The sequence below is a fragment of the Mercenaria mercenaria genome, chromosome 3 (genome assembly GCF_021730395.1).
Source record: "Mercenaria mercenaria strain notata chromosome 3, MADL_Memer_1, whole genome shotgun sequence".
Classification (NCBI taxonomy): Eukaryota; Metazoa; Mollusca; class Bivalvia; order Venerida; family Veneridae; genus Mercenaria; species Mercenaria mercenaria.
This window is the reverse complement of record NC_069363.1, coordinates 55,927,374-55,954,158: the sequence shown is the minus strand read 5'-3', so window position 1 is coordinate 55,954,158 and position 26,785 is coordinate 55,927,374. Positions and strand designations below refer to the sequence as shown.

Genomic DNA, 26,785 nt, shown 5'->3' with positions numbered 1-26,785 from the left:
GTTAAAAGTTAACATGGTCTGTTTCTTGCCCGGTCCATTATTCTGCCATTCGTCAAGGGATTTTGAAATTAATTGGCATAAATGTTCCCTATAATGAGATGACTTGTTGTGCGAGAGATCCAGTCCCTAGCTCCAAGGTCAAGGTCACACTTAAAAGTCAAAGGTTAACATACTCTGTTTCTTTCACGTCCATAACTCTGCCATTTATCAAGGGATTTTAAAATTACTTGGCACAAATGTTCCCCATAGTTAATTCATCATGTACATGCAACTCTAGAAGTCTTGGGCATGCTTCGGGGGCATTTGTCACTAATAGTGACAGCTCTTGTTTAGAGATATACAGCCCACTTTTAAAAAGCAAATCTCAGAATGTCTTGAAATTAAGAAAAAAAATGTCCGCCTCCGGTTTGAACTATTACTTGGGATAGATTTAAATGGAAAAATATCTTCTGCAGGTTTGAAAGCTGGATCAGTTTGCACCTCGAATGATGATTGTGGGGAAAACATGAAATGCGAGAAAAACATGTGCGGTTGCACCTACTGCTACGAGTCTGTTGATGAAAAGTGCGAAGGTACTCTAATAAAAAAAGATATTACAATATTTTATTAGTTATTATCTATAACGTAACTTATTTCTATTGACGTATAAACTTTTCCTTTCCTATGAATTTTGATGAAAGCTGTACAAAATTTAAGGACGAAAATGTACCTGTTTTCAAGAAATGTCCAAAGTGACGGGGAAAGGTTGGATAATCGTTAATTGGTAGGCAAGGACGACGGAGTTGGCTCCCTTTCAAATAATATGCACTATAGAAATACTGAAGATTTCCATAATGCTACTTAGTTATTATCTATAACGTAACTTATTTCTATTGACGTAATAATAAGTACATAGTCATTGATTCTTATTGTATGTTTTGAAAAAAAGTTACTTTGAAAGAATAAATCAATTCTTGACTTTTGAACCAACGCATATAGATATAATAGTCACCCGAATAAAAGTATTATTTACCTCGACTATCGTCTAGGTCAACATTGGCTTCGTCTGGTGAATATTACATTTTAATCACTGGCTCAACAGTCAAGATTATAATATATCTTCATCAGCCATTTTTCATCTAGTATCTTTTTTGTGTTTGTTAAAATGTAAATTGGTAATAGAATTTGTCAACAAAGTACTTTCTTGTTGTCTGTTTGAAGTAAAGTAATGAAATAAGCCTGGTTAACCAGATGTTCATAGTTGTGAGTTCAGTCTGACTGACCTTGGGATAACTCCCTTCAAAATTTAGTAGTCAGAAAGGTGACTGTAGGGATAATACACGTTTTCCTTCGGCCTCGGTCACAAACAATCCCGCGGGCTTCTGCAGACGTTAATACACAAAACAAACGTGTATTGTCGCTATTCTTGCATAAAAAACATTACTCGACGACTTTATGTATTGTTTTCATATGTGATGACTTGACGACTCCGGTACATTTTCTATTTACCATTCTCTGTTGTTCTTGGAAATGGTAAACATGTTTTAAATATCCGTATCCAGGGCCCAGAAATAAACAACACTATCAAAAGCACATCATGAAGGTTTTTAAACGATTTTTTTATCTTTCGTTATTACAAGCGTAAAATTACCAATAATTGTTCATATCACTTCACAATTTGGTGCACTCGAGCACCATTTCAAGAATAATAACTTTACATTCGAGTTATATTGAGTACGGACACAGTTGGAGTACGGATGAGTACGAACGTAGTGTCAAGCTTCCAAGCTGTTTATATAAATTCTTCGAGAAATTAGATAAAAACATACCGGCTGATACTTACCAAAATCATAAATATGATTCCTAAAAACAAAGAATCGCACAGGTTACACGCGATTCTTTAACATTCACGGTTGTCTACAAAATCTGAATTGACGCCGAGTTCTAAAAGGGGTGTAAACAAGGGAAGAAACGAGTACGAACATTGTTGGGGGCAGCGCATTTGGCGTTAAATACCAATACAGCAGAACATTCTATGGTTTAGATTGCATCTTTTATGCTTTAAGAAGAGGTTTTTATTAAAGAAACAAGACGCAGATACCAGATGACAATCTGCGCAGAAATACATTTACGCCCCTGGAAAAGCATTTCAAAAATAAAAATCGGGTACTAAGTTAACAGCATGTGAATTGCCTTGTTTGCACACGATTTTTCTCCCGTTAATACATGGGCGCATCCAGTGAAAAAAGTAGTTTTTATGCAAGAATGACCTTAGGCCATTGCTGGCTGGCAACGTATTCTGTTGAAAGTTGTTTTTGGATCATTTGGGTCCCTGTCTTAAGTAAGCGTAATATTGTACTTAATATGCAGATATATATACTTAACCCTTACCCTGCTATATTTCTGTAATGAACCTGTCCTTTTTCATTTTGGACAGACAGTACCATTAACTGTTAAAAGAGGTGCTTACCAAAAAGATACTGACTGAATAGTGAACAGTGAAGACTATGGTCAGACTGCACGGATGTACAGGCTGATCTTGGTCTGCACTGGTCGCAAAGGCAGAAACACAAGTTTGCTGCCAGCAGGCTTATAAATGTTAAAAGAGGTCGTCGGGGGTAAACCTGGCCGAGGTTTGGTCGTTTAAAAAAGTACTTCATTTTCATAAAACCTGGTCCACGGGTACTAAACAGTGCCTGCGGTACTGACTGTGCCGACGAGGATTGAAGGCACTTCGCTTCCTGTACCGCAGGTACTTCGTCAATGTTTACAAAACGAGCGAGATCGGCGAGTGATTTTTGTCATTTTGTTACTGCATGGAGTATTTTTTCAAAAATCGGGGAATGTAGCGGGGTGTAGATGTATCTTATCTACATAGCCATGCTAAAATTTGTGGCAAATGATCAATTTCCTAGAAACGTAAGGACAAATAAGTTGAGAATGAAACGTGATTTTTTTCACATCAGTGACTGTTTAGACTCGATTTCTTTTCGCTGACTCAAACGATGTCGTCTGTGCCGTCGTAAATTATATTTATAAATGACATGTGATCTGCTAAAACATAAAATGTGTCCAGAAAATTCCGAATTTGAACGTTATGCCACTTTTGGAAAAGTGCCGCAGGCATTTTGACGATGCCGCAGCCCCTTCGAGGTGCCGCAGGCACTTTCAAAAAGTATCAGGACATAAATTTGGCCGAAACTAGACAAACAGACAAATGGAAGAACAGAGAAACAACATTTCCTTCAAGAAAACGAAAAGAAAAACGGGTGTGGAATAGTATGCAGTGGAATGCAAGTCAACTGGAGTCAGGTAGTCTCATATTGTCGCATTTCAGAAAGCGGTCCGCAGAATAAAAACCCTACTTCCGTTTTCACGAAAAACAACTCGAAAAAAAGCGAATATTAGCATGAAAAGTGTCATTTTTTATGTAAAATTAATTCCACGAGTGGAATGATGCCCATTTGGCTCCCGATTTATGCGAAAATGCGCGAAAAATAGAAAACTTAAGATCTATTTATTAGGGACTTCTTTCGACTACACCTACACCACGGAAGCACATTTTTGACCAGATTACTGCATTATAACCTCTGCCACGAGATAGGTAGGTAGCTGTCAGGATACGTCAAGAAATTATCATGATAAAGCGAAGTTTTCTAATAAGAGTCTCAATAGTCAGAAGTTTCCTGTAAATATTATTGCGATGATTCACATTATAATCTCGATACCATTTGTGTAAGAGCCCATTGTGGACAGCTGACATTTACTAGCTAGACAGTTATTACGGTATAAAATCAGAAACTGTATCGATGTTTGAAATTTTCTGTAGTTATTTTAATAGCCTAACGTTTCCTGGAAATATTAAGTATATCTACAAAAAAAAAATATTTTAAAAATGTTTTCAGAAAAAATGAGAACTTAATAAGTATAGCTCATAAACGATCAAACGGGAGAATTTTAATAGTTTTTACATGTATGTAAAAACCTATTTTATTCCCTGCAAACAAAACTTTGAAAAAAAAAACAAAAAAAAAAAAAAAACAACAACATATCGAGCAGAATAGGGTTTTTATTCTGCGGACCGCTTTCTGAAATGCGGCAATATGAAGGTACCTGACTTCAGTTGACTTGCATTCCACTGCATACTATTCAATACCCCTTTTTCTTTTCGTTTTCTTGAAGGAAATGTTGTTTCTCTGTTCTTCCATCTGTCTAGTTTCGGCCAAATTTATGTCCCGATACTTTCTGAAAGTGCTTGCGGCACCTCGAAGGGACTGCGGCATCGTCAAAATGCCTGCGGCACTTTTCCAAAAGTGGCATAACGTTCAAATTCGGAATTTTCTGGACACATTTTATGTTTTAGCAGATCACATGTCATTTATAAATATAATTTACGACGGTAGAGACGACATCGTTTGGGTCAGCGAAAAGAAATCGAGTCTAAACAGTCACTGATGTGAAAAAATCACGTTTCATTCTCAACTTATTTGTCCTTACGTTTCTAGGAAATTGATCGTTTGCCACAAATTTTAGCATGGATATGTAGATAAGATACATCTACACCCCGCTACATTCCCCGATTTTTGAAAAAATACTCCATGCAGTAACAAAATGACAAAAATCACTCACCGATCTCGCTCGTTTTGTAAACATTGACGAAGTACCTGCGGTACAGGAAGCGAAGTGCCTTCAATCCTCGTCGGCACAGTCAGTACCGCAGGCACTGTTTAGTACCCGTGTGGTCAGAATATTTTTAATTCTAAAATACAGATCAAGCTTAAAACTGGGTTATTTGAGGTCAAACTCTGGGTAACTAGGTCAAATTATAACGAACTCTGGAAGCCATATTTTTACTTGGTGTACATAAAATTCAAACAGAGGCTGTCGTAAGAAGTTTAACGACAAGTATTTTCAGCCTACTGTTTGTATAAAGCTGGAACTGGGGCATTTGGGGTTAAAAACTAGACCACTATGTCAGATAATAAAAACCCTTGATACAACTTTAGAGGACACATTTTTACTCGAGTTACATTTATTAATCGTGATTAGAGGATTTGTCTTTCTTCTATGACTAGCTTTGAAACCAGATTGACTCGTTTTAAACAACGTTTTAGTGTGAAATTCAGGCTTAGACTTGTTAATGTCTAAAAATTCAAATTGCTGCAACTTGCTTTGTAATATATCTTTAATGCTAAAACATTCCATATCTTTTTGTTGTAGTACATGTCATATTCTCGCAAAGTTTTATCAAAATCTGTTTAAGATTTACAAATATATGCCAAAAAAGTAGTTTTAAAGAGACTAACCCACACATTTTAGGCGAAAAACAATTTCTCTCAAAATTCCATAAAACGTGAGTACTCTGAAAGTGACTAGTGGTACAAACCTATTGACATAAGATTTTTTTTGCAAGATATTGTTATAAACAACCAAAAATTTGTGCAGAAAGGTAGTAAACCATTGCAACGCTTTTGAAATAATGCAGAAATTTTACATTCTTCTTGCATTTTTACCAGTATCTAACTTCTATTTTCACCAACTTTATCATTTTTCAGTGTCATATATACATTCTATGCCAAACTTGGTGGAAATGAACATGTTGAAAAATTTCACCCAAACTGTGGGGGATTAGTTTTAACAGTTTAAAGTCTAAGTCAAAGTTTATAAACGTTGATGAATACAGGGCTTGGTCATCTAAGATAAAAATAAAATTAGGTCACTAAGTCAAACCGTACAAATCTTATAAACACTCTAAAAACCAAATTACTACACCTGCATGAAACCTGTTCAAAATATTTTGCTTCATGAAATGTGCCGCATCTTGAGAAAACCAACATAGTGCTTTTGCGACCACCAAGCGTCAGGATCCATGCTGTTTGCTAACGGTTTCTCTAATTGCAATAGGCTTTGAAAGCAAACAGCATGGATCTTGACCAGACTGCGCGGATGCGCAGGCGCTGGTCGCAAATGCACTATGTTGGTTTTCTCATGGCGCGGCTCAATAATTAACATTTAGCCTTCTGGCGGCAAGTGATTTTGCCTTAGCGACCAGTGCAGACCAAGATCAGATCATGGTCTACACTGTCCGCTATTCAGTCTGTAAATTTTCATTGAACACCCTTTCGAATTATAAATGGTACTGCCCAAATTGAATCTTCTTCTTCTTTGCATTCACCACCCAAATTGAATGATGGACCAGTCCATTTTAGAAATTTAGCAGGCTAAAGGTTAATGTCATGGTCAGAACTGGATCATCTAGATCAGTAGGTCACATCATAAAGGAACATTTATTAACTCACTAGAGATCATTGTCTGGGGCACAAAAAAAAACCTACTTGTCCATGTAGTGTCATACTAAACACATTGGTTACTGTTTATGATACAGCACGTGGTGACATATATTCAAGGTCAAATGTTCAAGATAGATGAGCGGCCTTATGCCACCACAGCCTTCTTGTTTAGTATAAATTGTCACTACCAATTTGTTTCTCACGTTTGTTTTATTTATACTTGTAGTTTCAGATAAAAAGGTGCTTGTCCTAGGCGCGGGCATGGCAGGTATTATGGCGGCCAAGACATTAGGAGAAAGTGGTTGCTCAAATGTCCAAATTTTGGAAGCGACTAACAGGACTGGTGGGCGCATACAATCTGTCAACATTAGTGGGTACATGATGGAACTAGGTGCACAATGGATATATGGTCTTGGCTCAAATCCTATCGCTGCGCTGGCCGACCAATATGGATTTGAAATTGTTGAGGAATTCGATACCTGGGTTGTTCGGGACAAGTTTGGGAATAATGTTACAGCAAAGGCGGACAATGACTGGTACCATATTGTAGATGTATTGGAAAAAGTTAGAAGATTTTCACGTAAACTGCACAGAGATGGCGAACCGGACATTACTGCCGAAGCGTTACTGCGCAAGTTTGGTTGGAATCCAGTTGATAATGTGGCTGAAGCAGTAGAAGTTTACCAACTTGATGTTGAAAATGGACGAGAAACGCCTTCGGTTTCCGGAAAATATTTGAATAATCTACGTGTGTTTGAAGAGCACGGCAGCGATGATTGGATGATCTCCAGTGACCCTAGAGGTTATTCTTATATTATAGATGAACTGGTAAGAAGTTTTCGAGATGGTCAACGCATATTGTTTAACAAGAAGGTTACCAGTATTGAAAACTGGGATGACGAAAATACACTGGTGGAAGTGTACACTGAGGATGGCTCCAGGTATGAGGCTGATGACGTCATTATTACATTCAGCCTTGGTGTACTGCAATCTAGACAAGTTAACTTCGAACCACCTCTATCAGGAAAGAAAATGATGGCTATTGACAAGTTTGGTTTCGGAAAATACACTCAAATGTATTTCCAATTTTCATCTGCCTTTTGGGATAACACGTCTACAATAGTCTATGCTGGGGACAGACACGGTGAGAGCAGTGTCTGGTATAACATGAACTCAGTATTTCCAGGAAGCAATATTCTTCAGTTAGCATTGTCTGGTTTCGAAGCAGAGACCGCTGAACGTATGACAGACGCCGAGGTTATTGAATCAAGTATGACAGTTCTTAGGTCAATGTATCCGGCAGCTAATATTTCAGGACCGATAATGTTTAAAAAACCGAATTGGCAGTTTGATACCACCACATTGGGATCACACAGTTATTGGACAACCGGGTTTACCTATGAAGATATGGACTACCTTGGGATGCCAGAGGGGCATCTCCATTTCGCTGGAGACTATATTAGCCAGACAAATTACGGGTACGTACATACTTCGTACAATTCTGGAAAGAACACGGCGCTGGACCTTGCAGGAAGCGTAAATCTCTAGAAACCGTAGGGAATGTAAAAATTGGAACAGAAAAAATTACTTTAATTCTTTTAGTTGATATATTAGTTCAAAATTTATTTTTCCAGCAAATTTTCAGATGTTGTTTCTCAAATTATTTCTTTCATCATTGAATAAATCAGTGTTTAACCTTTACATAAAGCATTAGTTATTATGTGACACATATACATGTATTGTACTGTGACATTTTTGTCTCCCTTTCCAACCGAAAAAAACAAAGGTGCCTGACCTTTGTAAAAATTAAACAAAACATGTCTCTTCAAACACGTCAAATATCTTCTGGTTGTTGTTTAGTTTTAAAGTTATTATGTTTATGCAATTGCTACTTTTCTTCCTCGAAAATGCTCCCTTGAATCTCCTTTTATTCGGGTACACCCCAATTTGACCAAGTGGTATGCAGAAGTCGTAAAGTATGAGTCGTCATGTAAATCTGAATAATTTGCTTTGAAACAAAAATCTATCTCTGCAGTTATGAAATTGTCTAAAATTATGAGATGTATATAATTACTAATGATGTATAGACAAATGTTACGCTATTCAAAGGCTTTAAAAGTTTGCAGAATGAAGTTTTTCAAGTGACAGTTCACATAGAATCTAAATGAATTTCATAAAACCTGTGCACCATTTTAATGAGACAGTATACAGATATTTCTATATTACCACCGTTTCCTGACTTTTCGATATCGTAGACACGGGGAAAATCGCTCGAGTCATGTAACATTTTGTTTGAAATTTCCTTGTTACTTGATAGATTTTAATAAAAAGTGTCGAAGAAAAAGCTTTCCACTGCACAAAACCGTCTGTCAGAGATAATCAATACTGTCTTCACACACTTCGCTCAAATTTGCACGTTATCTAAACAGTCGGTCCTTGAAAAAATATTTGCACGAAGTGCTTGAGAAAACTAAAACTATTTGTGGCAAGAATTTCCCAGTCTTCGATGCTTTTTGTTTGATTAAAATATGTCAAGAAATGATGAAATTATAAGCAAACATGTTACCTGAAGCGAGCGATTTTCACCGGGTGTTCGATATCGAAGTCACGTGGGTTGGCCACCCAGTACAGCCAAATTCAAAAATGAGCAATGTTCTCTCCATCTGACATAGAAAAACGTGTATCACTTACCCTACGAATTCTCTGTCCGAAATACAGCCTGTATAACACTAACGATTACATACATCTGTATACAGCTCCCATTAAATTCGGGTATCTGAGCCACCCGGGCAACTGAGCCAGTTACCGATTTATACCCGAATTTTTCCGATAACGGTAGTGCCCCCTATATCATTAGTTGCCATTTACTTTCTGAGAAGAAAACAAAGCTTTGTAGGCGGGTAAATTAAAATTTTGAATTATCATCTCTGAAAGCGGGAATAAATAAATGAACGTAGTCTGGTCAGTACCACGTAATTTTCTTATGTTATAATTGTAGAATATACCTGCTGTACATATCTGCGATTTAGAGTGTTCAAGTTCAGATAGAATCAAATGTTTATGTTTTGCAAAAAATGTTAACAATCTGTTTCAAATGATGCGGGTAAAAATTCCATATTGCAAAAAAGCTTTAAGTGGTCATTTTATATACCCGGACTCTTATCCAGTACTGAAAAAGCGGATCTTCTCCCAAATATGAAACATTGTGAACATTCTTGCATATATTAGTGGTGCACTAAGACAGGTTTACAGAGGCAATTAAAACAATTACGTTGTGCACATGGAAAAGTACAACGTTTATATTGATGAAAGTACCAAGGTCAAATTGTTAGTTTTGGTCTAATTTCTCTTTCCCGCTATTGTTACACTTTTAAACGTTACGCACGTTTGTGTGAATTATGAAAATTACGCCAAATATATCAAATTTGGTTGATGGATGTTTTTGCTATATAAAATGGAGCAATGGGTGTATTTGTTATAGAATAAGCAAACGCACGTTAGTGTTGACATATACGATAGTATTTTCTAGTGTATTACGGATTAGCCAATATACATAACATATTTTAATAAATGGCTCAGTTACCCGAACACTGTCGGGTAACTGAGCCATACAACGTTCGGTTACATCATGTGACGTCCGTTGGCGCTATCTGAGATGATGGACATACAGTAGTTGTATTTCAAGACGGATATAACAAGTGCTGATATCTGTAATGAAATTAGTAAACATTAAATTACCTGTTGTTAATAAAAATGCGACAGCGTGTAAATTTTCATTGATGCCCCGTCACGAGTGGTAGGGGTTAGAGGAATGGTATCCGTCCATTCTTCCGTCTTCCGGCCTTCCGACTATTTGTAACATTTTGTGTCCGCTCTGTATCCCCTAAAGCCTTTTGAAACTTGGGTCAAATGATCAAAACATTAAGACGATGTGCAGAACTTATGAGTCTGTCATGTCGGGCCAAGGTCACAACTCAAGGTCAAAAGTTTGAGCCTTCCATTTTGTGTCCGTCCTGTATCTCCTAAACCCCTTGAAAGATTTTCATGAAACTTGGGTTAAATGATCATTTCATCAGGACGATGTGCAGGACTTATGAGTCAGCTATATTGACTCAAGGTCAAGGTCATAATTCAAGGTCATAGTTTTAAGCCTTCCGTTTTATATCCGCTCTGTATCTCCTAAATCCCCTGAAGGATTTTTGTATGACTTGGACGTAGTATTCCCCTTATCAAGACAAGTGCAGAACCTAAAATTCACCCATACCAGCTCAAAGTCAAGGTCACACCTCAAATGTTTAATGCTTCTACCTATTACCATCAACCCTTTTACTATCCATAACAGCGGCGAGGAAAATAGCTGACTTTCAGACTGCCTTGTTTGCTTTTGACCAAATTTGCACACAACGTTTAAACGGATTGAACTGTATTTGAGTGCAGTCTAAAAATGTGAACAGCTTATATAATACGACATAGACACACATTGGGATATCATCACTATTTTGAACAAAATGTATGCACTTTGAATGATTATAGCATTGTAGCCTAAACGGAACACTTTTGTGATATGATTCCATAATTATTATGCCTAAGGAAGATGACGCAAAATATGTGTGTGTGTGTTCGGGTTTAACTATGATGACGCAAAATAAGAAAATGCACATATGCGCATGCACGAAAACACACACATGGGCCGTGCCCGTTTATAAAATTTGCGACAAATTATATTTAAGTCCAAATGAATGTAATAGTTTATTATTCTTCGTCTTAGTACATATAATAAAGGTGGCTCAGTTACCATAAGTATGTTGGGTAACTGAGCCATTTTGGACAATTCATCACATCAAATTTTCCGAAAACATCAAAATAGCGTTTCGGGTACTTTTGCCCGAAATGTGATATTAACATGTATCCAATAATAATATTTGAGAGATGCTGCCATTTGTTTGCAAGAAACACGCTTCGTAGGTCTTAAGTGGCTCAGTTACCCTAATTTCCCCTAGATACAGAAAATATTCAGCGGGGGACTACTTGCATTAGTGGTGACGTCAAATATAACGTCAGAAATGACGCAATGATGGCGTCTCGACATTCCATTCGTCAGAAAGTTTCAAATAATATTTCAGTCTAAAACTATAGTCAATTTCGGCTGATATTACATATGTATATAATGAAAGGGTTATTGGCTTATTAAAGCAATAGCCTACCTTGATCTGCAATGCTACATTCGGCCTTTGCAGACTTTGCCAGGCCGGATCACACTCGGTGGAAGCGCTTTATTGGATTCGAGCCGACAACAACATTGTAGATCAAGGCACTGTTATGACTAAAAAATAAATTTATTTATTTATTTTGTTGGGTTTAACGTCGCTATTATAGGTCATATGGCGATTTTCCAGCTTTTAATGGTGAAGGAAGACCCCAGATGGCCCTCCGTGCATTATTTCATCACGAGCGGGCACCTGGGTAGAACCACCGACCTTCCGTAAGCCAGCAGGATGGCTTCCTCACATGAAGAATTCAATAGTCGCCACCGTTGACCCATATAGGCGACTCCTCTAGAAGACTGTTAGTAATGTTAGTGGGAGGATAGTGCAAGATACAGAAGACACTCCAATTCCAGAAGCTTCCCTGGTTCTTTAGCGTGCCAGCTGTAAAGCACCCATACAAGGAACTCTTATTCCCATGTTAGTAATTTTTAGTTCGAGCTCGAACTCACGACCCCTGGTTTCGTTGTCTGGACTTTACCTACATCGATGTGGGGCAAGTGATTTGAAGCCAACGATCTTAACCACTCGGCCACGGAGACCCCGCTAACAAATGAAAGTCTGGGAAGAATATATATTATGTTCCAATAAAACTGAAAGTGAACTTGATTGCCTGTGACGTATGGGATTGGCATTTGAGACAGAGATCTTTGTCTTGGGCTTGGCATATCGTCTTGTGATGTTGAATATTTTAGCAAAGTTATTTTAATAGCAACTCATACATGGAAGAGTTACATACTCAACTTGTCGAGTTGCAACAATTTATTTGAGTCTAGGTGCACGAAATTTGTACTTGAAAATACAGTTTGATATCAACAAATCATATAAGAATACGGTTGATTTCATGATATCCTAAATCAGTAAATTCGATTTACGGATATCAATAAGTCGTACAATGAAGTGTTATCGTACTATTTCTCCCAATTAAATGATATTATAAAATCGATTTAAAGTATCCAAAATATTCTTAATTTTTCGATATTAATTATTTTACGGATATAATAAAAAAAACTCGATTTTATTTTGATATCCTTAATTTTATTTACTGATATCTTAAATTCATTTTTGTGATGTCCAAAATGCTTTATGGATAACAAAAGTATAATTAAAGATATCATTAAATTGAATTAAAGATTTTACAACATAAAACTGACTTTAGGATATCACAGAGATTGAATTTTAAAAAATCTATAAACCATTTTCTGATATCTTAAAAAGTATTAAATGATATCAAAAAACAATCAATGATATCATAAAATGAATTAGTAATATCCATAAATTAATTAATGATATCACAAAATGTATATGTGACGGCACCGCATAAATAAACTGCAGAATACCGATAATTTCTTACATCTTGTGTCATACGTTTTACTGTGTGGTTATCGCAGTAAAGAGCTTTGTTGATAAAGCATATTTTAATTGATTGCGTACATATGCTTTGATGTTGAGTTGTTTACAAACACTGTCGGTTGACAATATTTTATCCTTTTTAAAACAGACAGGAATCTATTATAAAATTGAACAGGAAATACTTTTACTTACATTTAATCTGATATTGCTTTGTTTACAATTGGTATTTTAACTATATGTTTTACATAAATGATATTTAGCGACATGTTTGACGTCGTGGGAGTGTAATAAAGCCATTACACAAAAAATGATAATACACTACTGACTAGTGTAATAACACGGTGGGGAAACCACGTGACTAAATCGGATAACGTGCACGCAAAAGTGCTAAAAATAGGCCCGCTTCAGGTATGTTTTTTCACTATACCTTTTTTGATCCGCCATTGTTTTAAACGAGATAACGTGCATAAACCCAGCAATAAAAAGCTCTTTCATCGGATATATGTAACTTGATAAAACTCCCTCCCGTTTTTACGTAATCCTTGCCCAACCGATTCGAAAGATGCAAAATATTTTGGTAACGAACACGTCTGTTCACAAGTTACGCACCTAGCACAGATTCTGCAGAAAATTTTCGCTGGAATGTAGGTTTAAAATAAAGCTTGTCATTGTCCAAAGTCCTGTACCAAATATTTAACATGACTATTCAGGAATATTAAAGATATCGTAAGACAAAGGGTGCGGTAACGTACACGTTGCGGTTTTTCAGGAGATGACGTACACGTCATTTTTCCCCAGAGGGTAACGTACACGTCAAAAACTATTTATCATGCATGTAGAACATCTTTGTCTTTAAATGACTGAACTGTAAACATTTTGATATTGTTAAAAAAAAGATGCAGATGCTGGGAACAGGCTGTTTTTCTTTCGGTAGGTTAGTATATACAGAAATGCTACAGTGAAAGTGAATAGCATTTGGAATTTTATGGTCTAATCGTGTATGTTATTTTGACAAGTAGACATTGTTAGCAGTTGCCATTTTAAATGTCAACTTTTTTTTTCTCCAACTATCAAAAGTTAATTAGGTTTTTGGGAATAAACCATGTCCGTCTGTCAGCAGGGTTTAATCAAATCCATATGTTCAAATCTTCTTGATGACCCGTGGAACTGTAAACAGTTTTATATTGTTGAAAAGATGCTGAAATTAGTATAAATTCTGATTGATAACTGGAACGATAGCATGCTTGATAACCATGATTTTTCTTTATTAAAACGTTACAATACAGAAAATCTTTTTGTTTAATATGACAGCATGCACCTTATTTGAATCATTGACAAACTGTTTGAGTTCTATCATGCATGGGACCATAACAATCAGCCAATAATATAAACACGTTGTCGTTTAAATTATCGTGCGGGAGTAATGTTATTCTTTCTGTGGGTTAGTGACAGTTTGTTGGTCAGCTAGTTATTCATTTAGACCTCCTTACTGAAACAACATATCAGTATTGACCTAAATTTTGCATATCTAAGGACATAGTCATTCCATGGTTGATTAAATTATAAATGCTGACATATTCTGACAATATAGATCTATAAATGCATCAATTACATCCAAAGCTTTAAAGTAACAGCCTCGGTTATGTTTAGGCTGTTCATTCACAAAATCAAATACCTTATATAAGCATTAACGAGATTACAATTAACTATTTTACTAAACTAAGCTATATTGGATCGCAAAAAAAGTTAGAAAATGTCGCAAAAAAGTTGTTTTTTTTTTAACCAAGTACAGTTGACTTAGACAGATTTTGTGTCGCCTACTACAAAGTAGCTGCGACATATAGGGATCACTTTTCCGTCGTCCGTCTTTCTGTCCGTTGGCGACCGGCTGGCGTCCGTCACGCTTCTTGTCCGGAGCATAACTCAAGAAATAATAAAGGTGCTAATTTGTTACTTCATACAATGGTTGAACACAGTGAGAGGATGTGCAGTATCAAAGAACCATAACTCTAGGTGGTCCCATTTTTCAATTATCTCCCCTTATCCTTATAAAAAAGACTTGTCCAGAGCCCAAGTCAAAAACTATTTGAAGAATTTGAAGATACTTTACACATTGACAGAGGAAGCGCAGTGTAATGGTCACATTTTTAAATTACCTCCCCTTATCGTTATATAGAAAGCTTGTCTGAAGCCCAAGTCGAAATTATATAAAGGATTGACTTGAAACTTTGCACATAAATAGAGGTACAATGAAAGGAAGTACAGTGTCAAAGAACCATAACTCTAACTGATCTTATTTTTGAATAACCTCCCTTTATCTATGGAAAAAACTTGTCTGGGGCCAATGTCAAAACCATATAAAGGATTGTCTTGATACTTGATACATTGATAGAGGTCAGTGAAGCAAAGTGCAGTGTCAAAGAACCATTACTTTAGCTGACCCCATTTTTGAATCACCTCCCTTTATGCATGAAAAGGAAAAGCAAGAAGCTTGACTGAAGCCCAAGCCAAAAACTATGAAGGGTTGATTTGATACTTTGTACATTAATACAGGTCAGTGAAAGAAAGTGCAGTGATAAGGAGTCATATCTCTTACTGACTCCATTTTTAATTACCTCTCTGTATGTATAAGAAACTTGTATGGAATCCAAGTAAAATCAATGATATACAAAATATAAACATGTCAAAAAGAAAAGTAACACGTTTTTTTCTGTTGTTATTTTTAGAAAATGGGTCGTCCAAAAAAAGTTTTTCCCACAACAGTGGTAGGTTCACGCTCCACTATGTCTCTTCTCGTGCGCCTTTAAATTACTTTTTCTCCGAAAAGACATTTCGCTCTCCTGGCAAATATATTCATTCTCCGTGCTATAAATAGATAATAGTTTTACTGCTGTTACTCTCGGTGCAACAATTATACCTATATGCGTATTTAATACTTCTTTTTGTTTGTCTCTTTCAAAAGTCAGAATCATAATTATGGTGCGGACAACTAAACTAACTATCGTTACTGGAAAGAACAAGTACTAGGCTTCCATCACCCGTAAGCAACTGTCAACTTTTTCACTCAAAGATACATGGTCAGTTGCGCATATGATGGATTTAGAGCAAAATAATTTCAAAATTTTATCATCTTACCTATTTATGTATAGATATACAAGAGCTGTAAACGTGTAATTATTTCAAAGCTAGGATGAGGACCGACGCTACACATTTTCACTGTAGCATTTCTGTATATACTAACATACCGAAAGAAAAACAGCCTATTCCCAGCATTTGCATCTTTTTTAACAATGTCAAAATGTTAACAATTCAGTCATTTAAAGACAAAGATGGTCTACATGCATGATAAATAGTCTTTGACGTGTACGTTACCCTCTGGGGAAAAATGACGTGTACGTCATCTCCTGAAAAACCGCAACGTGTACGTTACCGCACCCTTTGTCTTACGATATCTTTAATATTCCTGAATAGTCATGTTAATTATTTGGTACAGGACTTTGGACAATGACAAGCTTTATTTTAAACTTAAATTCCAGCGGAAATTCTCTGCAGAATCTGTACTAGGTGCGTAACTTGTGAACAGACGTGTTCGTTACCAAAATATTTTGCATCTTTCGAATCGGTTGGGCAAGGATTACGTAAAAACGGGAGAGAGTTTCATCAAGTTACATATATCCGATGAAAGAGCTTTTTATTGCTGGGTTTATGCACATAATCTCGTTTAAAACAATGGCGGATCAAAAAAGTTATAGTGAAAAAACATACCTGAAGCGGGCCTATTTTTAGCACTTTTGCGTGCACGTTACCCAAGTTAGTCACGTGGTTTCCCCACCGTGATAAAATCGTTTACAATATCTATCTATTTATGCGGTACATCGTCTCAGTCACGAGGGTGGTTACATGGTCAGAAAAAAGAGAAAAATAATAGGATAGGCAGAAGAAGCATGACAGATCAAAGAAAGAATACTAGTAAAAGATCTTCCCAGCTGCGTTTTCGCCTTTCTCCCCCAGGCCTCTCCGGTTATGGTAGCCACGCCGGCACAGCCCCGGGGATCATCAATGGTTTACTTACAACTGGGATCCTACACTTAAATAGAGAGATCGGACAGCCCCTGCTTAAAGGATACTAAGTCGGAGGCCTCTGTGATGGATGCAGGCAGGTTGTTCCATGGTGTTATAAACCTTGGAAAGGAGTTCTGGTAGTAGGCAGTAGATGTTGAAATTTGCCTGTACTTCAGAGAGTGAGAAGATCGGGTGGTTGTTCTGGCTGGGGTCAAGAACTGCTCTGCGGGGATGTCTACGAGATTGTTGACAATCTTGAAGAAATGGTCAGTTGTGCCTTGGTTCTTCTGGCCTCCAGCGATTCCCAATCCAGTTGGCCAAGCATGGATGTGACGCTGCTGGTGTTGTGGTAGCGGTTGGTGGCGTACCTCGCAGCTCTTCTCTGTACCATCTCGAGTTTATGTGTTAGATTCTTAGTGTGTGGGTTTTCATATAGTTGAGCAGTATTCTAGGTGTGGTCGGACTAATGAGTTATAAGCGTTGCTCTTGACAGATTGGTTGGAGATTCTGAGGTTACGGCGGAGCAATCCTAATGTACTGTTGGCCTTTTTAGCTCGACTTTTCGAAGAAAAAGTAGAGCTATTGCACTCGCTCCGGCGTCGGCGTCGGCGTCAAATATCTCTGTTACTATCAAAGCTATTGACTTGAAACTTAAAATGGTTATTTACTATCAAAGTCTACACCAGGAGAAACAATCCCCATAACTCTGTTTGAATTTTGACAAAATTATGCCCCTTTTTAACTTAGAATTTTTGGTTAAAGTTTTTGATAAAGTCAAATATCTCTGTTACTATCAAAGCTATTGACTTGAAACTTAAAATACTTATTTACCATCAAGTCTACACCAGAAGAAACAATCCCCATAACTCTGATATGAATTTTGACAGAATTATGCCCCTTTTAACTTAGAATTTTTAAAAACTGTTTTTGATAAAGTCAAATATCTCTGTTACTATTACAGCTTTTGACTTGAAACTCAAAATATTTATATACAATCAAAGTCTGCACCAAGAGACACAATTCCCATAACTCTGGTTTGAATTTTGACAGAGTTATGTCTTAACTTAGAATGTTTGGTTAAAGTTTTTGATAAAGTCAAATATCTCTGTTACTATCAAAGCTTTTGACTTGAAACTTAAAATACTTATTTACCATCAAAGTCTACACCAGGAGAAACTCTGGTTTGAATTTTGACAGAATTATGCCCCTTTTTAACTTAGAATTTTTTGTTAAAAGTCAAATATCTCTGTTACTGTTAAAGCTTTTGACTTGAAACTCAAAATAGTTATTTACTATCAAAGTCTACACAAGGAGACACAATTCCCATAACTCTGATTTGAATTTTGACAGAGTTATGTCCCTTTTTAACTTAGAATTGTTTTACTGGCAAAGTTCTAATTCAGAGTCAAGCACTGAGAAAAGTCGAGCGCGCTGTCTTACGGACAGCTCTTGTTAGTGATCTTATCTATGTGAATGTTCCATGAGAGGTTTTCAGTGAGGTGGACGCCCAAAATAATAATATGTTTATAGGTAACAGACCTTGTACACGTAACACAGGGTGTGCTGCCATGAAAATAATCTGAATACGACCCTCTCCTGGCGGCTTGACACCTCGAAATACGGTGGACATCGTTCGTTTTACAATTACATTTGTACTCGATTTATTGAAAATTAAAACATGTCTGGATGCAAAATTTTAATATTCACTCTTACTTTATAAAGCGTTCTTTTTTTAATATATCTTTAGAAGGCATTAAACACCCATCCCGAAAAATAATATTTCAACATTTTGCTCCAGTATATTTATTTTTGGTTGATTTGACGGGAAAAACCACACCCGCAGCAATACTTGAATTGGAACAGCTGTAATAATTGGTGCAAAAAATACACTACGCTAGTTTGTGCTATGTGCTTTCGCGTGGGTGCAAATCTTATTTTGCATCACTATAAAAAAAATAGTGCGCAATCAAAATAATTTTTCTAACGCATTTATTTTTTAAGATATACACTGAGAAACGGTCATGGAGAATAAATATGTAACTCACAATAAAAACACAATCTGTAAATCGTGCCTACAAACACTACAGCTAGTGGTTACACTACAACTTATTAACAATACTCTGTGAATGTATTCTTTTATATCATGTTATAAACAGATGCTTCAATTTACTGAGATTCTCTAATGAGGAGATTCTTCAATAAGAGTTAGCTACTATGATATTCGCAAAGGCAGATAAAGTCTAAGTTACAATATAGGCTACGTCTGGTAGGTTTTTGACTTTGTTCGAGTCCCTATTACCCCCGGACATATATCAGCACCTTTTCATGTCGCTTAGGACAACATACCGTGGCCTGAATAGGGTTCCGTAGGAAAAATTGTCTATGAATATTGCATGGCCAAATATCTGATGAGAGAATATTGACTTCTCACATGCTACATACTTATCATACTCACAATGGGAGTATTCTGTCAACTAATGATTAAATATTTAATTTAATAGCGTTTATACAATACACTACTTTGAAGCGTCCTCTATAAGTCCACAAAGGTCTTCTAATGTTTTGAATTCGTAAGCTTGTGGTGCTCTTGTTGTAGCCACGTCTTTTCCTGTCAACGCTGATCCGTCTATATATTCCTTGCCAAGCTTTTCTTGACCCCATGCAATGACGGTATCAATTGTTGGTGTTTTAACGCCTACACATTCCGCAATGCCTTTGATAACTACCAGACCAAAGGGAATATCTTCAGCTAAGTATCTGTATTTGAAATCAGGCACAAAGCCTCCTTCAACCTTTTTCATGGGGTGGACCAGACCATCGTAAGCGCCATTTGATTTCATACAGGCTTTCAGAGAACTGTTATCCGAAATTTGGTCCTTATAATATTCTTTGTACCACTCATAAATATGAATGACCTCTGACATATCAAGGTAATTCTTTTGTTTATGAATTTCTGCTGCAGTGGCAAGGACCTCGTCGCTGACTTTGGTGAGAAAGTACTCTTGGTCGTCATCGACGCCCTGATAGAAGAGCGGAGCTTCTGGAAGAGGGTTGCCATCCCAATTTCTCCATTTGCCATAAAGGACGGGAGGATGGACAATTGATTTGGCCATTAGGTTTACAGCTAAGTAATTCTGAGTTGGCTTCAGGTGGGGCTTGGGTCCCAGTATCTTTTGGGCATATTGTAGCGGCGGCAGTTTGTAGTCTCCTTTTCCAGCAACCAAAGAAACTCCGAGAACATCTTTATATCCAAGTATTTGTACTTTCCTTCCAAATTCTAATGTTCTGCAAGCCCATGGTAACGACTCCATACTTATAATCGCATAATTTGAAACAACAGCTTTCAGGCATTTGAAAGCCTGAAACTCGAACCCTGCTTGACCTGGCATTCCTACTATAATGGTGTTTGGTCTGATGTGTTTCAAAATGGCATCAAAATACTGTTGGTGAGCAAACGCTGGTACGACGAAGAAAACAGCGTCTACCTCTTTCATTGCTTCTGTCGGGTCATCGGTAATCAGCCGTGGTTTTCCACAGATTTCACCCTTCTTCCCATCACTGTATGTAACTTCGGCAACAATTTTATCTTCTCCTAAAATTTTGGACCATCGCTTTGCCTCGTCTGCAAACAGCGTCAGTATATTGACCTCTACGTTATCCAGAGTAGCGGCAGTGACAGCCAGGCAATGGGCGCCATTACCGCCTCCACATATAAGAATTCGTGTTGGTTTCTCCATTGATCTGAAACAATAGAAAATTCAAAATGCTATATTTCTATTTAACACTTAGCCTTACGTTTTGAGGGAAAAAAATTCAAACAACAAATCACAGAAAGAAAGAGTTGTTTCACATGAAAATTGAACAGCATATAAAACATGTATATTACTCTACGAAACAAGTGTCAGTATACTGATATAAACATTGAATTCCGGTAAAGAACTGCATAAAGTGGCCACACTTCTGGACAGTTAAACGCCTTTAAAACCTCACCATTTTCAAAGAACTGTTACATATGTTCATTTTGCATTTGCAATAACGTACGAGTGTTGAAATTTCACATAACTAGGTGGAACGCAGTTTTCAGCAATTTTTTATTTTCATTTCTTACAAATGACATTCATTTTCAAAGGGGGCTACTTTTTTCAGAATATTTTATGTATCCGTCGTACGGGACAGTAAGGCAGAACATGTAGTAATGGTCATGTAAAATACTGGTAAAGGTGATGTTGTTCGTTTATCAAATATTTCTGTGTTCCTAAACCTTAAGTACTGATCAGTCAATAATTGACAGATTTGCATGTCCATATTAATCAATTATGCAATACTGGACACACTATAATATAAATCGTGCATATCATGTGGGACATGTTGAGTTTATAGTTTAAAGCCATGTATAATTTGTTTCGAGTATTTGTAGAAAATGTTATCTATTTAGGTTTACATATTAAATCGTTAAAAGTATACTAGCGTTGCTCTAACTAAGGAATGGCGCATATTTCCTACTTAGCTGTCAATGGTTTAGCTAATTAAAGGCATAGTGGGACTTCAAATCACTGCAGTAGAAATAAATACTAGCTTAAACAACTATCATTTAATAACATTTTATCATTATATGGCAAAAGAGTGTAGAATAATAGATTTTCCATGAGATAAAAAACATGCAAATTTTTAATTAATTGAAGAAGACATTCGGTAAATTAATGATTTAATTACAATAATAATGTAATAATGTGTTAAGTTATTTATCCGGATCACTTCATAAGCTATACATCATAACACCGTGCAAGGACGTAGCTTGGTTACGACTGATGTAGGTGCACACGCTTAATTCAACATTATAATTTATTATGTTATTAACGTATTCTGAAAGTCTACCTTAAACTTTACGCCAGTTCCATTCAGATTATCAAAATTTGCCTTTAGTAAAGAAGAAATTGATTATGTATTCAAAATGAAAACACTTAAAATACCAGACTGAAAACAAAATACCTCTAAATTATGATATCCTGTATTTTAAACACGACAACTATACACAGTATATTGTTCATTCGCAATGTTGAGCATACTTATTGTACAATAAAGAAAGTAAATCCTGGTAAAGCTACAGCGATGTACGCATGATAAATTTTACAATCTCAAACAGTGGCGGATACATGTAAGAAAACACTTAAGGACGATCATACAAGTGTCAATGTCACTGTATGATGGAGATGGGTAACACATGCATAGCATATAACCCAATGTTCCTACGTATTTTCATAAAGAGATTGAAGTCGCTTATCAGTCAGACCTGAAACAAGGACATTTTTATGTATGACCTTAAAGCAGATACATATAGGGGGTATAATGTTAGTGTCTTTTTACACTGAATTGAGTTAAATAAAGATAACAAAGTTTAAAGTTCTTTATCTTTTTGTAACAAAATTCAATGTGGAAAGATTCAATGCTATATTCTTTATATCTTAAATAATATTGTCGTGGTGTGGCGTATATTTGTCCGTGTCTAGATATAGATGAAAAATGGGCAGTACATTTGTATCAATACATTTGCTCTAAATTTTTACGTAAATAATTATTTCTCAATTAATAATCAAAGCTTACGCATTGTTTTACGCGTCTGATTTACCGCGGATCTGAGTTATCAAATATCCCTCCATGTATATTAGAATAGCACATATACCGACATTAAATAAAATGCATTCTGCATCCCTGTTATGGATTAGCGCACTGTGACTGTATTTAGAGTAACAACATAACGTCTGAAAGCATGAAAGCACCTATACGAAAAATCTTAATTGGGGTGATAAATTGTGTGCGTCCGTCACACTGGGACCCAATATACGAATATGAAGCAGTTATCTGCAATGAAACACAATGGAAACGCAAAACGTTCACAAATTTTCCACTGTCAAAGAATATTTCACGCTTAAAACTATCAGTGAAACTGTGTTCTGATTTTGTTACTAAGACAACACAAACAAAATCATTCCAGGCAATGCGTGGAACCTATACTTAAACTCTCATAACGTGTGTAATAACATTGATGCTTGGCAACAGCGATGCTTTATGATCTATGTACGATTTAAATGTTTTGCTAAACGCTGCTAGTAAATTGTATATAATTGAGCCGCGCCATGAGAAAACCATCAAAGTGCATTTGCGACCAGCATGTTTGAACGTGTTTATCATGAAAAGGGCACTATATAAATCTGGTATAATAATAATCCAGACCAGCCTGAGCATCCGCACAGTCTGGTCAGGATCCTTGCTGTTCGCTCACGGTTTCTCTGATTGCAATAGGCTTTGAAAGCGAACAGCATGGACCCTGACCTGGTCTGGATCCATGCTGGTCGCAATCGCACTATGTTGGTTTTCTCATGGCGCGGCTCAACTATATTAAATAGATTTCTGTCTCGAAAGAAATTATCTTTAATATGTATTTAGCATACACATTTTTTTTTCAATGGAATAATAAGTTGTTTTCGGTTTGGATCTGAATGTAACAACGTTCTAAAGATACTTTCCTGAATAATACTTGTATAATTCAGCGGAATAATGCATATTGATGTTATATTCTATTGATCGAAGAATCAATAGTCGCAGTGGTTACAAATGATGAGCATCGCTTACACATGTAATGCAAATTGAAAGTCCGATACAAATACTGTCAGTAACTTCGGGAAAACTAATGTATAATTAATTAATGTAAGATAATTTTGAAGCATACAGTTCAAAAAAATACAACACGAAAAACCATCAGATTGAGGTGAATCATCAGTTAAAACCCACGCATTATATATGCTAACTTGGCCATAATGTAAAGAAGCATTTAAGTTATTAATTAATTAAGCATTCCGTGATACTTTTAGCTAATTAATGCTTCAATTATAATAATGAGTTTCGGTAATTATGTTTAAAGATAAAAGGTATATTTGGTGCGTTCACATTATAAAGTATGTGTCTTTATTGCTGACAGAATATCGATTTGCAGGTATGACCTTAAAAGTTCATTTAAGGTTAACAAACTGCTATTTAAAGCATAAAAAGTCATATACATGAGATAGAAATCTAAGTTACTTGAGAGAAACAAACATAATTAAAATACCTGTTTACATATAATAATCCAATGTATTTAACATTTAATACAATTTTTCACTTTACAAATCGGCAGCCATGTTTTTAGTCATATTGTGAGTACAATCCTGTGGTTTAATAAAATATATCCGTTACAGCGATGTATGTTTGCTTGATCAATTTCATATGCGACCAATGGCGGACACAGCCGGGCGGGGGTGCGCGCGCTAACTGACAATAATAATACACGGAGAGGTATGTGCAGATCATAAATTATAGCAAAGGAGCTGAAACGATATAAAACGAAAAAGGGAACAGGAAATTTTCCGTGAGCATCTACTGATCTGTTTGAATATAAAAAACAATTTAAAGTTTGTCAGACTGTGACTTCGTACAACATTTTCAAACTAATTATCTTAACTCGTACAGACGGATAGAGACAATACTTTAGTTGAACGCTGTGTTCACAGCATATTGAAAAGATACTATTGTCGTGAACGGAACGTAAACTGAATACGTAGGTATACTCCGTCACTTACAGAAAATGCATCTACTCAAGGGTTTTTAAAATGAAAACAAAAATCATGAAACACCGTTCGCTCATTATCCAAGATTTCGGGCGAGTATAAGGAAACCGGCCTTGGATCACATGAATCGATCTATTCAACTCAGTGCTTAACAGAGAGCGATGTTTAGCTGTTTTCAATGTCATATAATGATTAAATTTATCCTTTCTACAAGCCGTTTCTTGTTTGCATGCTACAAGTATATTAAGAATCAATGATACAAGCAAAAACACAGCATGCAAAATAAACTCAACAATGAAAAATAGTCAAGAAAATATATCATAAAGCGTGTATATGATAGGTTCTGCATAGAAACCACACTTAGGAATCTGACTCACCATTTACAAAGTATCTTCACACCAATACCAATGTCCACTAAATACAATCAAGCAACCCGTGCAACTAAAATCAAATGCACGACGCTAGAACTATTGAATATATAGTTTCCGTTTCCTCTTATAAGCAGTAAGTAAGGCAATTACCTGGCAACAGCAATGTAGATTTATGATTCTAATTATGAAAAGTGTCTGCTAATCAAATTCCTGCAAAGTGTGTAGCCGTACATTCTGGGATGTCGAGTGTATGTAGAACCAACGTTTCTGTCCAATTTTACTTCTTTTTTTATTTTAGCCACAATACGTTGATTTCAGCAAAAGATATGCATACATGTATAACAAAATATTAAATATTCAGCTTTTGAACAGTTATCCAGTTATTATAATTATATATCAACTTTACTGTCACTTCCAACGTCGTTTAACTAAACTAATTTAGACATTAAATATTAATGTATATCGCACTTGTTCTGCGCATGTCCACTAACTAACTGTCTTTTTTTTTCAAACCATTATGCGGCGTTATTTCTTGTCTTTTCAATTTACGATTTCCAACCAGTAAAATCACAGATTAATATCATGAGACAGCCAGTACATGCAAATTATTCTTATACAACCATCACAATGGAACAAAGACCTTGTTAGAAGATTATCTGTATACTTCGTACTCTTACACTGCTTAACAAATAATCAGCTTAATTGTCAACAAATATTACTGAATATGAACTTAAAAGTTTATTTACAGCACGAAGGTTTCTGTGTTTCAAGAGAATTGTGCTTCGAAATAGCTTTTTGAATTCTTTTTTGTCTGTTACACTATTTGGATTTAATTTAGGCAAGTTCTTGAGATATTATCCCTATGTATACTTTATAACTAATGCATTTGTTCGTTTGTTTGTTTTGGGTTTAACGCCGTTTTTCAACAGTATTTCAGTCATGTAACGTCGGGCAGTTAACCTAACCAGTGTTCCTGGATTCTGTACCAGTACAAACCTGTTCTCCGCAAGTAACTGCCAACTTCCCCACAGGAATCAGAGGTGGAGGACTAATGATTTCAGACACAATGTCGTTTATCAAATAGTCACGGAGAACATACGCCCAGCCTGAGGATCGAACTCACGACCCCGCGATCCGTAGACCGACGCTCTACCTACTGAGCTAAGCGGGCGCCATGATGTTCTATGATTGAATGATACTGTTGTTGCATGACTTAATAAGTGGTTAACATGTTATTGAAACGGCAATGTTGGCTGTTTATTGAAATCGTGCCCGACTGTTACAAAAAAATCAGGAAAATTGAAAATATTGAACATAACATACATCAATCTGTAAGAAAAAAAAGTGCAATCAAGCAAAAAATAAAAAGATATAGAGAATCCATCATTGGTTTTCGGTTAAGATCAGAAAATCCCAACCCGAGGGCGCACCGCTCAAGTCTTAAACGAGGCTGAGCCGAGTTTAAGACTTGAGCGGTGCGCCCGAGGGTTGGGATTTCCGATCTTCACCGAACACCAATGATGGATTCTATTTCTCACTTACCACAACAGAAACAATAAAAACAAGCATAAAAATATGAAACTACTTAAAACGCGGGAAACTGACGTCCGTAAGCAGAAGTGACGTCATGACATTTCAGTGACGCACAATAACAAAGTTCCGCTTTAGTTTTATCGTTTGTAGCGTAACGGTACGTTCTTATCATAAAGTAATGAATTTTGAATCGAGAAATACACTATAAGGAACGGAGAGAAAAGATAAAGGTACCTGATTTTTAACTATTTTACATAAGTAATATGAATATTCAGTGCAAGAAGTAGTCCGTCACAGGAGTGTGGGATAACCCATGAGATAAAATTTTCCAG

The 26,785-nt window shown here is 36.3% G+C and overlaps 2 protein-coding genes across 5 annotated transcripts; one reads left to right on the top strand and one right to left on the bottom strand.

Annotated features, from left to right (window-relative positions):
• The first annotated feature begins 391 nt into the window (after positions 1-391).
• On the top strand, positions 392-8,690 carry LOC123523472 (uncharacterized). Its single transcript, XM_045301142.2, has 2 exons — positions 392-572; positions 6,496-8,690. Exons 1-2 carry the CDS (start codon positions 506-508, stop codon positions 7,815-7,817), a joined length of 1,389 nt encoding a protein of 462 aa, XP_045157077.2. The 5' UTR covers positions 392-505; the 3' UTR covers positions 7,818-8,690.
• Positions 8,691-18,920: 10,230 nt separating this feature from the next.
• LOC123524662 (opine dehydrogenase-like) lies at positions 18,921-25,039 on the bottom strand. Of its 4 annotated transcripts, none has more exons than XM_045303010.2 (2): positions 24,927-25,039; positions 18,921-20,689 (listed from the first exon to the last, which is right to left on the bottom strand). In XM_045303010.2, exon 2 carries the CDS (start codon positions 20,683-20,685, stop codon positions 19,465-19,467), a length of 1,221 nt encoding a protein of 406 aa, XP_045158945.2. In that variant the 5' UTR covers positions 20,686-20,689; positions 24,927-25,039; the 3' UTR covers positions 18,921-19,464. The 4 variants fall into 4 exon arrangements, with proteins under 4 accessions (XP_045158945.2, XP_045158942.2, XP_045158944.2 ...); XM_045303007.2 differs by lacking the exon at positions 24,927-25,039 and adding an exon at positions 24,054-24,214; XM_045303009.2 differs by lacking the exon at positions 24,927-25,039 and adding an exon at positions 22,550-22,659.
• Positions 25,040-26,785: the final 1,746 nt, after the last annotated feature.